The sequence below is a fragment of the Astatotilapia calliptera genome, chromosome 4, assembly GCF_964374335.1.
Source record: "Astatotilapia calliptera chromosome 4, fAstCal68.1, whole genome shotgun sequence".
In the NCBI taxonomy this organism is placed as follows: domain Eukaryota; kingdom Metazoa; phylum Chordata; class Actinopteri; order Cichliformes; family Cichlidae; genus Astatotilapia; species Astatotilapia calliptera.
In genome coordinates, this window is record NC_137425.1 from 28,194,561 (window position 1) to 28,206,807 (window position 12,247).

The 12,247-nt window shown below is 38.6% G+C and overlaps 1 protein-coding gene across 2 annotated transcripts; it reads right to left on the minus strand.

Annotated features, from left to right (window-relative positions):
* Window positions 1–2,008: 2,008 nt before the first annotated feature.
* LOC113021287 (uncharacterized) lies at window positions 2,009–9,749 on the minus strand. Of its 2 annotated transcripts, none has more exons than XM_026165867.2 (4): window positions 9,602–9,749; window positions 5,208–7,656; window positions 3,484–3,569; window positions 2,009–3,121 (listed from the first exon to the last, which is right to left on the minus strand). In XM_026165867.2, the coding sequence occupies exons 1-4, from the start codon at window positions 9,674–9,676 to the stop codon at window positions 3,023–3,025; spliced, it is 2,709 nt and encodes a 902-aa protein (XP_026021652.1). In that variant the 5' UTR covers window positions 9,677–9,749; the 3' UTR covers window positions 2,009–3,022. The 2 variants fall into 2 exon arrangements, with proteins under 2 accessions (XP_026021652.1, XP_026021651.1); XM_026165866.2 differs by having other exon boundaries at window positions 2,009–3,124.
* Between the last annotated feature and the right edge of the window lie 2,498 nt (window positions 9,750–12,247).

Sequence of the window (12,247 nt, forward strand, 5' to 3'; positions counted from 1 at the left end):
GGAACCTTCTACCAGATTGCAGAAGTTGGAACAATTTGTTGCCAGGATGGGACGGGTCCTTCAGTATCTGCGCTGCTCTAGTCCGGCATCTCCTGGTGTAGGTGTCCTGAAGCGGGGGGAGAGCAATCCTGCAGCAGCGTTCTGCTGTACGGATCACTCTCTGGAGTGATACATTTGAAATATTCACTCTCCGGCCACTTTATGAGGTACACGTTGCTATTAGAGTTGCCTTAATTCTTCATGGCATGGATTCAACAAGGTGCTGGAAACATTCCTCAGAGAGTCCTAGTCCACATTGACATGACAGCATCATAAAGTTGCTGCAGATTTGTCAGCAGCGCATCCATGATGCGCATCACCACATCCCAAAGATGCTCTGCTGGATTGAGATGTGACTGAACACCATTTAAATATCGTGAACTCACTGTCTTGTACAAGAAACCAGTTTGAGGTGTTATCCTGCTGGAAGCAGCGACCAACATATGGATACACGGTGATCATAAAGCAATGGACATAGTCAGCAACAGTATTCGTGTAGGCTGTGGTTCAATTGGTACTTAAGGGCTGATAAGCTGATAAGAAAATATACCCACCAGCAGCTGTGGAACTGTTGATACGAGACAGGATGGATCCATGCTCTCATGTTGTCTACACCAAATTCTGACCCTACCATCTGAATGTTATGCAGAAATGCAGCCTCATGAGATCAGGCAATGTTTTTTGAATCTTATATTTTCCAATTTTGGTAAGCTCGTATGAATTGTAGCCTCAGTTTCATGTTCTTACCTGATAGGACTTCGTTTGGTCTTTTGCTGCTGTAGCCCATCTGCTTCAAGGTTTGATGTGTTGTGCATTCATGATGTTCTTCTCCATATCTTTGTTGCAGTGCATGGTTATATGAGATACTGTTGCCTTCCAGCTTCTCCTCTGTTTCTCCTCTGATCTCTGGTATCTACAAGGTATTTTCACCCAGAGATCTGTTTTTTTTTAACCATCCTCTGTAAAAACTGATTGCGTGGGAAAATCTAAATAAATCCGAAGTTTCTAAACACTCACATCAGCCCATCTGACACCAACAGCCATGCTGTTTAAAGTTACTGAAATCACCTTTTTTCTTCCCCATTTAGATGCTCATATTGAAATTTATCTTCACTATCCCTAAGTGCATGGAGTTTCTGTCATGTATTTGGCTGATTATATATTTGTGTTAACAAGCTGTAAAATAGGTACCTAATGGATTGGCAGATGAGTGTATTTTATTTTATTTTTTTTACATTAGACATCACGTCTAACATAAGCTCAAAAACAGACTAACAACTCAAAATGTCCCCATATTTCCATACATCACACCCAAACATTGCAATTTATTCCCAGGACATGCGCTACATGTGAGCACACCCAGAGGTCTTGGAAAAGGAAAATGTGTAATTACTAATAAGTACATTTAAATACTGCATAAAGCAAAAGGTTTCAGTTTGAGAAGTGTCCTAAATATTTGTGTCAAATGGTGCCATTGACAAACAAGTACAGCCACTCGCTCTTACAGATCCAGACCCAACCAGATAAAGGCGGGCTTCATGCATGTGTAAACACTTTCAAAGGCCAACATTTTTGGATGTTATAGATGTTTAATGTATCTATGTTAAAATGCAAACCACTGATACCTTGGCCTTGGCACTGCTTATTGCTCATAGGATGATGACAGTGGTAGCCAATTAACACTGGGATATCCAAGCCAGGAAGGGCAGAGTGAAAGTCTTTCCTCTTTTGGCAGACTCAGTGGGGGTGGCAGATGGTACTTAGACAGGCTAAGCTGTGTACTTCTGTCTCTGTAGAGATTAGAAACCAGGTGCTCCCTTGTAAACGTGACTGCAGGCCAATCAATAAAGCCTTTGTTAAGTTTATCTTCTTTGATTCTATTCTCTTTAATTCTATTTAACCAGCTTGAATTTGGAATCAACTCCAAGATGAAACAACCTCTAGAGGGCATCAAAACATTCCAGTTCAATGGATTAAGTGGTGTAAATTTATTTTAAATAATCATTATTCTCCATTTAGGATTTTCTGGTCTTTGGATGATCTTTAGGCTTGTTAGAAAATATGCAACAAAACCCACAAATGATACATCAAGCTATACAGAAAAAAGCAGCTGTGATCAGTGTAATCTCCTCTGTGTGGCCTCAGAGTAAATCCAAGAGTAAGAGTGGCTTAGTAAAGAGTCCCTTCAGACATTGTACAGTGACTGGAGCAGCCAGAACCAGTGCATCCAACCTATGAAACCTGCTTAGAGGCATTTTGGAAATAGACTTTCATAAACCAAGAGGCTCACCAAAGCTAAAAAAAAGTGTGAAGCAGCTTGGTCTTTTATTAATATTGTCAAGAATATATCCCATACATCCCATCATTTAATTCTTATTCATATTGCTTGTTCTTGCTAAGTTAACCCTTGAAGATTTAGGCATGCTACATTCACAAAGGATATTTTGTGAGTTTTTTCCCCCCATACAAGTAGGCTAGCTTAAATAGTTTTATAGTGTTGTCTACATAACTGACAGTTGTGTTTATGGTACAATATTTATTTATTTTTAAAAAAGTATAAACCATGTTGTTCCATAAGATTGGACCCTTCTTTTGTTGAACTGTCAACTGAAAGTGTAAACCTTTCTAAATCTGACAGAGCAGGAAGCTGCTGCTAATGCTAGCCAGGGTTCTCAGGAAGTAGCTGCTAATGCTAGCCAGCATTCTAACAAAGTCATTTCCTGGACCAGCTGGAACAGTGGCTGTTTTGGTCCAAGAGTTTTTCCTAACATAATCTATGGACTGGTATTGTTATTTTTTTTTAAAAATAATAATAAAGATACAAAAAAGCATATTTGTCACAGATACAAAGCAGAGTTAAAAGAGCGAGGAAGTATTGAAGCTGGGACTAGCATAACAATTTGGGTTATTTTGACTATAAGTCTAGTGCTGGTCTAGTCCCTGATATTCTGTTTGTAGTGTTCAAGAACCAGGACATATAACATCACTTCTTTTCTTTTGACGGCTTCCCATTGATCAGGCCGGACTCCCAGCGTTGCCAGAGAGAAGCTTTCTGTCCTCCTGCTCGGTGAACTTTTGGCTCCTGCTGTGAGATAAGACGAAGAAAAACAAAAACAACCTGGATTTAGAGTGAGAGATTAGCTCCTGCTTTCTCAATTCACAATCAATTATACTTATCCAAGCATTTCTACAACAAAGAGGATACTTTAAACTTAATGTTTTTCTTTTATTTGTTTAGTATTTGTTTAGTATTACAAAATTTGAAATTCTGAGCTCTGTAGCAACTCTTTTCAATGCTTCTGTATGGAATTCAGTGCAATACACAAAACAGGACCTTTTTATAATCCTCTGTTCTTGCCAGTGTTTAGCAATACATCCAATAGTTTTACAGAACAATGAAGAAAACAGTAAATGTAGAATTAAGGCTTGTTGCAGGTGAATCACCTCTATCTGCTCCAGTTTTATCTGGTCCTTTTTAGAAGGAGGTGGCCAAACCCGCTCCAGTTTCCCCCGTGACTGTTTCCTGCTGTCTGTAGGACAGAAAGAGAAAAAGAACAACTAAGTAGCTCAGTAGCTAAGCTACTATATTTGGTAAGATTAGCAGCTCTCTACTGCTTAGACTGATTTTAGAAGTTTTAGGGTAGTTCTGAGAATCTACACAGTTCTATTGTAATGACAGTAAGTAATTGAGCTTCTTTATTTCCATGCCTTCTAAATGGCTCAGCAAATAGCAAAGATACCAATGCTTTCCCAGACACACGCAACTTCGGTGTCATTCATTTAGCATACTATATGTATAGCAATCACAAATTCAGCTGGACGCTTGTACATTGCAATGATACCACTTACATATCTAGGAGGGAAGTGAGCACTTTAGAACGACAGATTCTTTCAAAAATGTTTCACAAACCTTTGTTTTTGATATGCACGTAAAGGATTCTAGGCTTATTTTGTATTATTTTTCAAATCACGTTAATATTTTCAGCGTGAAATTTTTTGCTTGTCGGGCTTTATCAGTGTATCTGGGTTAAACAAGTACAAAGTTTCCTCTTGTAAATGTTTAGGGTAACACAAAACAGCTTCTTTGACCTTAGGAATGACTCTTTCTTGCTTCCACATATTACTGACATTTGTAGCTTTGTCAGCATGACCTGGAATCAACTCAATCTTCAACAACAGCTGCTGATGACTAAATTCTAACATGGTGATACTTATTGACACACTCCCTTGATTTCTGAGTTCTCATGCAACAGGAGAAAAAAATGCACACAAGCTACACTTCATATAGTTCTTTCAAATAGGTATTTCAGCGGGCTGAACTGATTTTTATTTGCACCAGGCTATAACCAAACTAGAATTTTCCAGGTAGTGCCATTCATGTTCTCCCTCAGCCAACGTTTAGATTAGACAGCTGACAGCATGATGTGTCCTTAACCATCAGTGACAGGAATGACAGTGAGTTGTTGATAACATGTCTGGGATAAAACTATGTGATGCTAATGTTGAGAAGCATTCATTAAAGTGTTCAGACTAAGTGTCAAAAGGCATGTGGGATGAATAAAGACCGAATTGGCTCTTGTTTTCCCTTGATGGGATTTTAGAGATCTTATGCTTCACATTGTCAGCAATGTTTAGCTAAATGAGCAAATTAGGTTAGAGCTCATGCAATTGCTTATCACTGATGGAAGGCACTCACATGTCAAATAGTTGTAGTCAAGTAAAAAGTATATTTTTCTGTGAAAACTTTGGAGTATTCTTTAGTCGAGTAAAAGTCAAATCATGCCAAAATTATATTATATAGTAATGTTCCTCAGTAAATAGTATAAAAAGCTGTCCTTAACCTCCTAGGACTTGGCGTCCATATATGTCTAGACTAAAATACAAAATTTTGCTCTACAAGGGCCTGATATCCACTTACGAGGACATTATACTGCCACTATTCTATCGAAATTTAAAACAAATGTCCTCATATGTGAATGTCATTTTTCTCAGAAACAAAAATCAGGTAAAAGAAAATATGGTAATTCTTTGTTTTTACAATTATCAGGTCCCAATCAGCCCAAATAGCATAAAGAAATTAAAAATGCATGCCATGAAAGTTCAGGTCTTAGGAGGTTAAGAACTTTGCTAAGTAGTATAAAACTGATGTTAAACAGGTGCATACTAACCTGTTGGGAGTGTTTGTGACTTTTGTTCATCTTCACTATTCTGTCTCTTCTCTCCATACAGACTGCGTCTCTGCTTGCGCAGCTCCTCTTCTCTTTCTTTGGCTTCTCGGATGTCCTTCTCTACCTCTGGTTGTAGAGCCAGGGCTGGGCGCAATTTGAAGAATGGGTTTTGCTTGAGGATTGAAGACTCTTTGTTTGCATTTGCTGCCTTTGCTTTACCCTCCACAGCTAACGTAGAGAAGTCATTGCTTATAGAGTCCATGCTTCTGTACAGGCGAATGTTTTTGTCTTGTTTTGGGTAAGGGGATAAGCGAGTTTTGTCTCGTGACCCTCCAGTTGGGCTCTTTGATCTGATGCTGTCAGGACTTTTTTCCTTCTCAAGATTTGCAGATTGGTACAGCCTGAGGGAATGTGCTCTGGAAACAGGACAAGTTTTGAGGGAAAACATCTCAAGGCTACGTGTGCGCTCTAGCACTGAAGGGTAAATGTGACCTTTCCTCAGAGTTGTGGGGGATTTACGGTGTCTTGTTGGACCCTCCGGATTGTCCTGCTGGAAGGCTTCAAACAGCAGTTTTGTCTCTTTTAACTGGCGGATCTCTCCTTTGCTGTACCCCCCTGGGATTTTACCTTGATTGACCAGCACTAGTTCTCTCTGAATATCCTGACTTATCTCTTTGAGCATCTTCTGTTCAGAGAATTGCCACTCGTTGCATTGGCTTGTACCTACCTTGGTAGTGAGTGACTCAAGAGAGATATCTGTTTTAAAGGGAATCTCCAGCACATCTGGATTTTCTGCAAGATTGAAAACACCTCCAGCTCTCTGCAGCTTCTGCTTCCCCTGGGCTGCCTCATGGAGCTGCCTCTCCATGTAGGTTTCAGCAGCTGAAAATCGGTGTCCAGTGGAAAGAAATGGAATTTCATTAGAAGTTTCATGAGGATTACTGGGAGTCAAATCTGTAGGCTCCCAGCTATCACTCTGATTGTCATTAGAGTCACTCGGATCTATTCTGACAACCCTCTGGTCTTCTTCTGACTCTCCTGGAATTGTGGATGAAGATGTCCTTGCTCTTGTTTGAATGTCTTTGTCCTCATTATTTTCCTTTTCCATCAGGCTCACCTTTTCTTCATCTTCCTTAAGAGTTTCGAATCTGCCTTCTTCCCTCTCTTCTTCACTAGGTATATTCTCTGTTTCAGTCCCAAACATGCCCTTTTTTTCATCCATCATGACAGCCTGCTGTTGGGTATCAGCGTTCTCTGACATTTTCACATCATGTCGTAGCTGTACCAGCTGCAGACGATGAAGCAGTTGCTCACCTTGTTGGATATCAGTAGATATTTTCCTGCTTCCATCCTCTTGCTCCCCCATTGTCTCTCTTTCTTCAGAACCTTTGGAGCTGGATAGCACTTGCATTTCTGTGCTGCCGCTTTCTTTCCTCACACAGTCGCACTTTATGAGGTTATAATCCAAAGATGTACGGTCATCATGCTCTTCATTGTCTTTGTCCGTATCTGTTTGGAAGTCAGCAGCCTGTGCCTGACTGGTTGCTGTATCGGTCCTGTTTTGGTTGCATTTACAGAGCTTGAAATCATCATCGGAATTTGCCTCCACACTCTCGATAGCTATACTTTCTCTTAATAGTTTTAAGTCTGTTTCATCAAAATCACCAATGTCCTTGTGTTTTATTTTGTCTCCGTCTTTGTCTAAATGGATCTGATTCTCAGAGTCTTCTCTGTGGTTTGAATGTGTTTGTTTTGGGTAACTGTCTTCCTCCGTATTGGCTTCCCAGCAGTTTCCCTGTTCTTCACTTATAATTACAATGTCCTCTGGTTTGTCATTCTCTGTTGCGTTATTCCCGTAAGGTCTTCGATCTGTATCATAACCAGTTTCCATCAGACAACCAGTCACATCCATGGATTGTTGTTCTTGATAAGTTGGTGGAGAGGAGTCTTGTTCATTGGATATGTTGGCCATAGACAACTGCACTGCACTTGCAGTCACCTCTTCATCCAGCTCGTTTCGTGCTACCATTAACTGCTCCTCACTATGAGACAAGTCTAAGCCTCTTGGATTAGCTTCAGCCTCTGTTGCGTCAACTGAAAGGGTCACACCAGACTTACTTGCTGTTGCACCTGTGCTTTTCTCTGCTGGCAGCGATGTAGCCGTGCGAGGTGGAGGAGGTGGTTGAGGGATGAAGACATCATCTGCACCTTCATCATCCATCACACTGTAGTACCTCATTATAGCAGTGGGAGCAGCAGAGATCGTTGTGATTTTGTCTTCAGAGGTCGCTGAAAAATTCTCTGTGTGGTTGCTCACATGGTTTGAATCCATCTTCATCCACAGACCACTGTCATCATCAGAAAGTAGAATTTGAGGGCTGCGTCTAGGACCTCTTGCTTCCATGTTGAAACGTCTTTGAAGCAGTTTGTGGTGTTCTGTCTGCGTTGCCTTTTAATAAAATTTAAATAAGAGACATGAGTGTCATTGAGGCTTATAAGCGTCAGTGCTAGTAATTGTTATTATTATTATTACTGCTGTTAGAAACTATAAGAAAGAAAGAAACTAAGAAAAGGCTAAGAAAATGCCTTTTTAGTTAACATTATATCTGCGACATTTGGCAACGATACGGTATTATTGTACAATGCATTGTCTAATTTTACTATTTACAGAAACCTCTAGTGCATTATCTGTTAAAAACAGTGTACTAGCAGAAAATTACCAGTGTGTGATGTGATCTTTGTGCAGTTTTTCTTTCTTTCTTTCTTTTTACAGTGCAGTATAGCATTTCTTTTTGTCTAGTAACAGTACAGTAACTGAACCTTAAAGTTCTTAAATTAGATTTTGATACAAGGAACCTGATAATACAGACCTCAGGATAAAGCTATACATTAGGACTCATCCGCACAAGTGCCCTGTGTTGCCATATTGTCTGCGGTTGTGCACCAATTATTGCAAAAAACCCCAAAACAAAACAAAAGAAAAAAAAACACAAAAATTTTAAGATGTGTAGCAACGAAGGCAGTGAAAAGTGCAAGTTTGGCTTTGACAATAATGAGTAAAGGATGACAGAGTTTCACACACTGAAAATGAAACCCTTTTTATTTTATATAAAAGGACTATGGGGTACTATTAAAACCTTTTCAAGTAAGCACTACTTAGGTGGTCGATGTTCATAACAAATTCCTGGTGAAATTAACTAAACTGTGTCTTCTTAGTTTTGATATATGACCAAAAATCTCAAAATGTAGGATTTGTTTAGCTGCTGATCTGGTCGGGATCACAACAACAGCAGGCTTAAAATGGACCAAAAATAGAAATACGTTTATCCGTCCATCCATTCATTTATACTTCCTGTTTTTTTCTGTTTTTGTTTTTAAATTACTTTGTGTTTTGGTAGCTTTTCTCTCCTATTCAGGTCAAGTACAGACGTTTCTTCTGACAAAGGAAAAAAAGTAATGTCATCATAATGCAAGTCTGCCTTAAATTCTGATTTATCTTCATTCTGTCTGAACTCATCAAGCTAATTTCTGACAAGTACTGTGAGATGTTTGCAAATAGAACCTCAACAGCTATTTAAACACGTATTGTACATTTACTCTGAACATCACACAATAATTTGTATAATTATTTAATAATTCTTTTAAGACATGCTTAGATATGGAAATGTATGTCCTGGCATAATCTGGTTTATTGAGCTGCAGGTTTTAAATCTAAGAGTCTATATTTACACCTGTATTCAGGGGCTTAATGCCAGCCACACTGCAGTTAAGGATTATCAACAGCAGTAACACCACGCTGTTTATAAAGCTCAAGCAACAGGACATATTAATGCACCTTAATGAGCTTAACCTATTTATTCCACCGTGCTTTAGAGGAACACTTTCCTTTCTATCGTTGCTGTGAAGAGTTTTGGAGATCTTTTAAATATTATAATAGTCTGAATATTGTAGTTATTTGTAGTTCTTTAAAATACCTCCTTCTCCTTAAGTGACTGTGTAACATTATATGGAATTTTGTAATTCCATTATCCACTATATGATTGGTAGTTATTCCTGTAGTATGGATACACTCACACACAGTCAGCTGTTCTTACTCATATTTGTGCTGTGATAATATGACTTCAGCTTTATCTATCTATCTATCTATCTATCTATCTATCTATCTATCTATCTATCTATCTATCTATCTATCTATCTATCTATCTATCTATCTATCTATCTATCTATCTATCTATCTATCTATCTATCTATCTATCTATCTATCTATCTATCTATCTATAGATCTACTATCAAAACCTGTCACTTTATCAAAGAAAGAAATTGAGACAGATAATCAAACCGAACAAGTACAAAGATTTTTCCATCACACAGGCATTTTAAAAGAAGAGACTCACCTGATTGCAGTGCTGTGGTCTTCCCCTGTGCGTGATAGTACTAACCTCAATGGAAATATGAATGATCCAGCTCATCTTCTTAGCTCATGTGCCCTTCTCTACTCTATGTCATGTGAACAAACAAAATCCGCATCTTTAAGCAGCAGCACACAGTTCAAATGACCTGCAGTGAGTGAGCCCAAAGAGCTGAATGACCCGCTGCAAAGTGAAAATATGGAGTCTGACTCTTGGTAAATACTGTCGTTGGTCCTACACAGCAACCCCCCACTCCCCCAATGTATGTAATGTAACAGAATGCTTCATGTGATTTTTACATAACTTTGATGAATTAACATCAAAAAAGTCATTTTTTAAACAGAAACATTTTGCTTCTTGCAAAAATACTGTAGATAACTTATGATTAGTTCACAGATATGCAGTGTTTATTTAGTTGATAAAACTGCTAAAGACTACTTTAATGCTGTAAATACAAGAATTAGATGAAAGCAGTGCTTTCCCCAAATGTCATTATGTAGTGAATGTAGCTTGGCTATCTAGCAACAGCATTTTTCTTTTTTTTTGTTTAACACATTTTTATATGAAGACTGCTATAACATGAACCAGCGCTAGCAAGATGTGGCTGATAGATGGAGGATGATAGTAAAAGTTTGAACTAATATTTGATCAAAGCTACCCAAACTATAACCCAACAGAATTATTCAAGCTGGGGAGTTGATTAAAGAACCTGACACATCGCCAACCCAACTCAAACTTTTTGATCTCCATTTCTTTGCGCTCATTTTCCAGTTCTTTTCTTTGAATATTTCAGCATTTCCTCCAGTTTTCCAGATTTTTCTTGCAATCATCCTCTATTTCAATGATCATGTGTGCATCTTTTAACTTTGTTTCCAGTTCTGATACTTCCAGATGGATCTTTTTCTCCATTATTTGGTGTTCGAGCTCCAGCTGTTTATTTTTTTCCTCCAGCTGTGCATACTGACTTTTTATGTTCTCCGGCTTTTAAGGCTGCATACATTTCTCCTGGAGCTGATGTTTTTTCTGCAGAAGTTTATCCTTCTCCTCCAGATCTTTGTATTTCTGCTCCAGTTCTTATCTCTTCCAGATGTTTCTTACTCTCAAATTCCTTCTGCTCCTTGAGTACTTCAACTTGGATGTGTGCATCATTAACTTTAGTCACATCTGCCTTCTGTTGCTTCAATATTTTCGTTTTCGTACTCCAGCTCTTTTTTCCCTCAGGTAGCTTGCATTTGCCCTCCATTTCTTTAATAAAATCAGAAAAGGTGTCTACGTGAATGAAATTTCTTCTTTCATTCAGGAACCCATTAAGGTGACCCCATATTATTTACGATCTGTCCCGGTGGTTGTTACTCCATGGCTGAACACATGAAGGAATTTCTCCCATTCCAGTACAAATTGCTGGTAAAGCTAAGCTAAGCTAACACAGCCGATTTTGGTTCTCTGAGTTAAAGCACATGCATCAGATTAAAGGGGGCCTCATAAATTGAATCTTTGTAATGTCAGACTTGGAGTCCCTGTTTTTCCTGATTGAGCTGTTTACAGGTGTTTTTTTTTTTAAGATAACCATTCATTTACAGACCACTTCTACTAGATTACTTGATGTTAAAGAAAATGTAAAATTCTGATGATTCTCCAGCAAGTTCTGTATTGGCCTTTTCCCTCTGATTTCCCAGTGCATTATGGGACAGGAATGAGAAATTTCTATTAGCAGTGTCATATTTACCTCATTTTGAGTTCATGCATGATACAGTTTTTGGTTTCTTGTTGTTGAACAAGCAGGGATATCAAGGTCCACAGGGGATATGAAGGTCGGGATTCAACATTGAAATACAGTCAGACCCACTGACCCTACAGTCTGTGGCTAACAGTTAATGATTCCCTGTCTTACTTATGTGTAGTGAAGTTCTTCTTTGGCAGCAGAGTACTTCATATTATCTGTGGGTCAGACCATTGGTTATGGCCACATCACAATCTTCTGGTGGTGTTGTGTTGATGTTTGCATCCTACTACTGACTGAACATCTGCCAGTTTTGGAGGATGCAGTTTATGCTGGTGTTTCATTGTCGTACAAAGAAAGGATGGGTCCTTGCATGAAATTTATGCACTCTTTCACATGTGCTTGCAGCCTGTAGGTTGGTTGATTATGTAGACATTTGCAAAAGGGTTTTTTTTTATTATCACCATTTAAACTGTCATTCACTAAAAAACAGGGCTACCAGGTTATTGACATCGAAGCATACCATTGACTATGGATCCATACAAATTTATGTGGGTTTTTTTTTTCAATTCACCCTCATATCAATATGTAGCAACAGGCTCCAAATGCAAATGTATTATCATAAACACACTCTTTGCAAATTTCTACTGTTCTTCAACTGTTCATCAGTTCCTTCCAACCTTGTCTGTATTTGAACGAGATCTGATTCATGGGACTGAAACATTCATCTGATTCATCACGATAGTTTAGGAGTGTACAAGTAGGTCTTTTTTGTATGTGTGTGATTTTTGCACCAGGTTCCTAATGGTTTGATGATGGCATTATAAAGCAAACTCATCATTTCATGATTCGTCATTTGACCACAATGCTGCAGGCAAAATACTGTTACTCTGATAACCTTATTAAAATAA

Bases quoted from the DNA above. Each gene is read 5' to 3' on its own strand.
- LOC113021287 (XM_026165866.2), bottom strand. From the start codon at position 9,676: ATGAGCTGGATCATTCATATTTCCATTGAGGTTAGTACTATCACGCAC. The intron at 7,657-9,601 runs GTGAGTCTCTTC...TTTTATTAAAAG, and splicing joins GACCACAGCACTGCAATCAG to GCAACGCAGACAGAACACCA. The intron at 3,125-3,483 runs GTGATTCACCTG...CTTATCTCACAG, and splicing joins TAAAACTGGAGCAGATAGAG to CAGGAGCCAAAAGTTCACCG.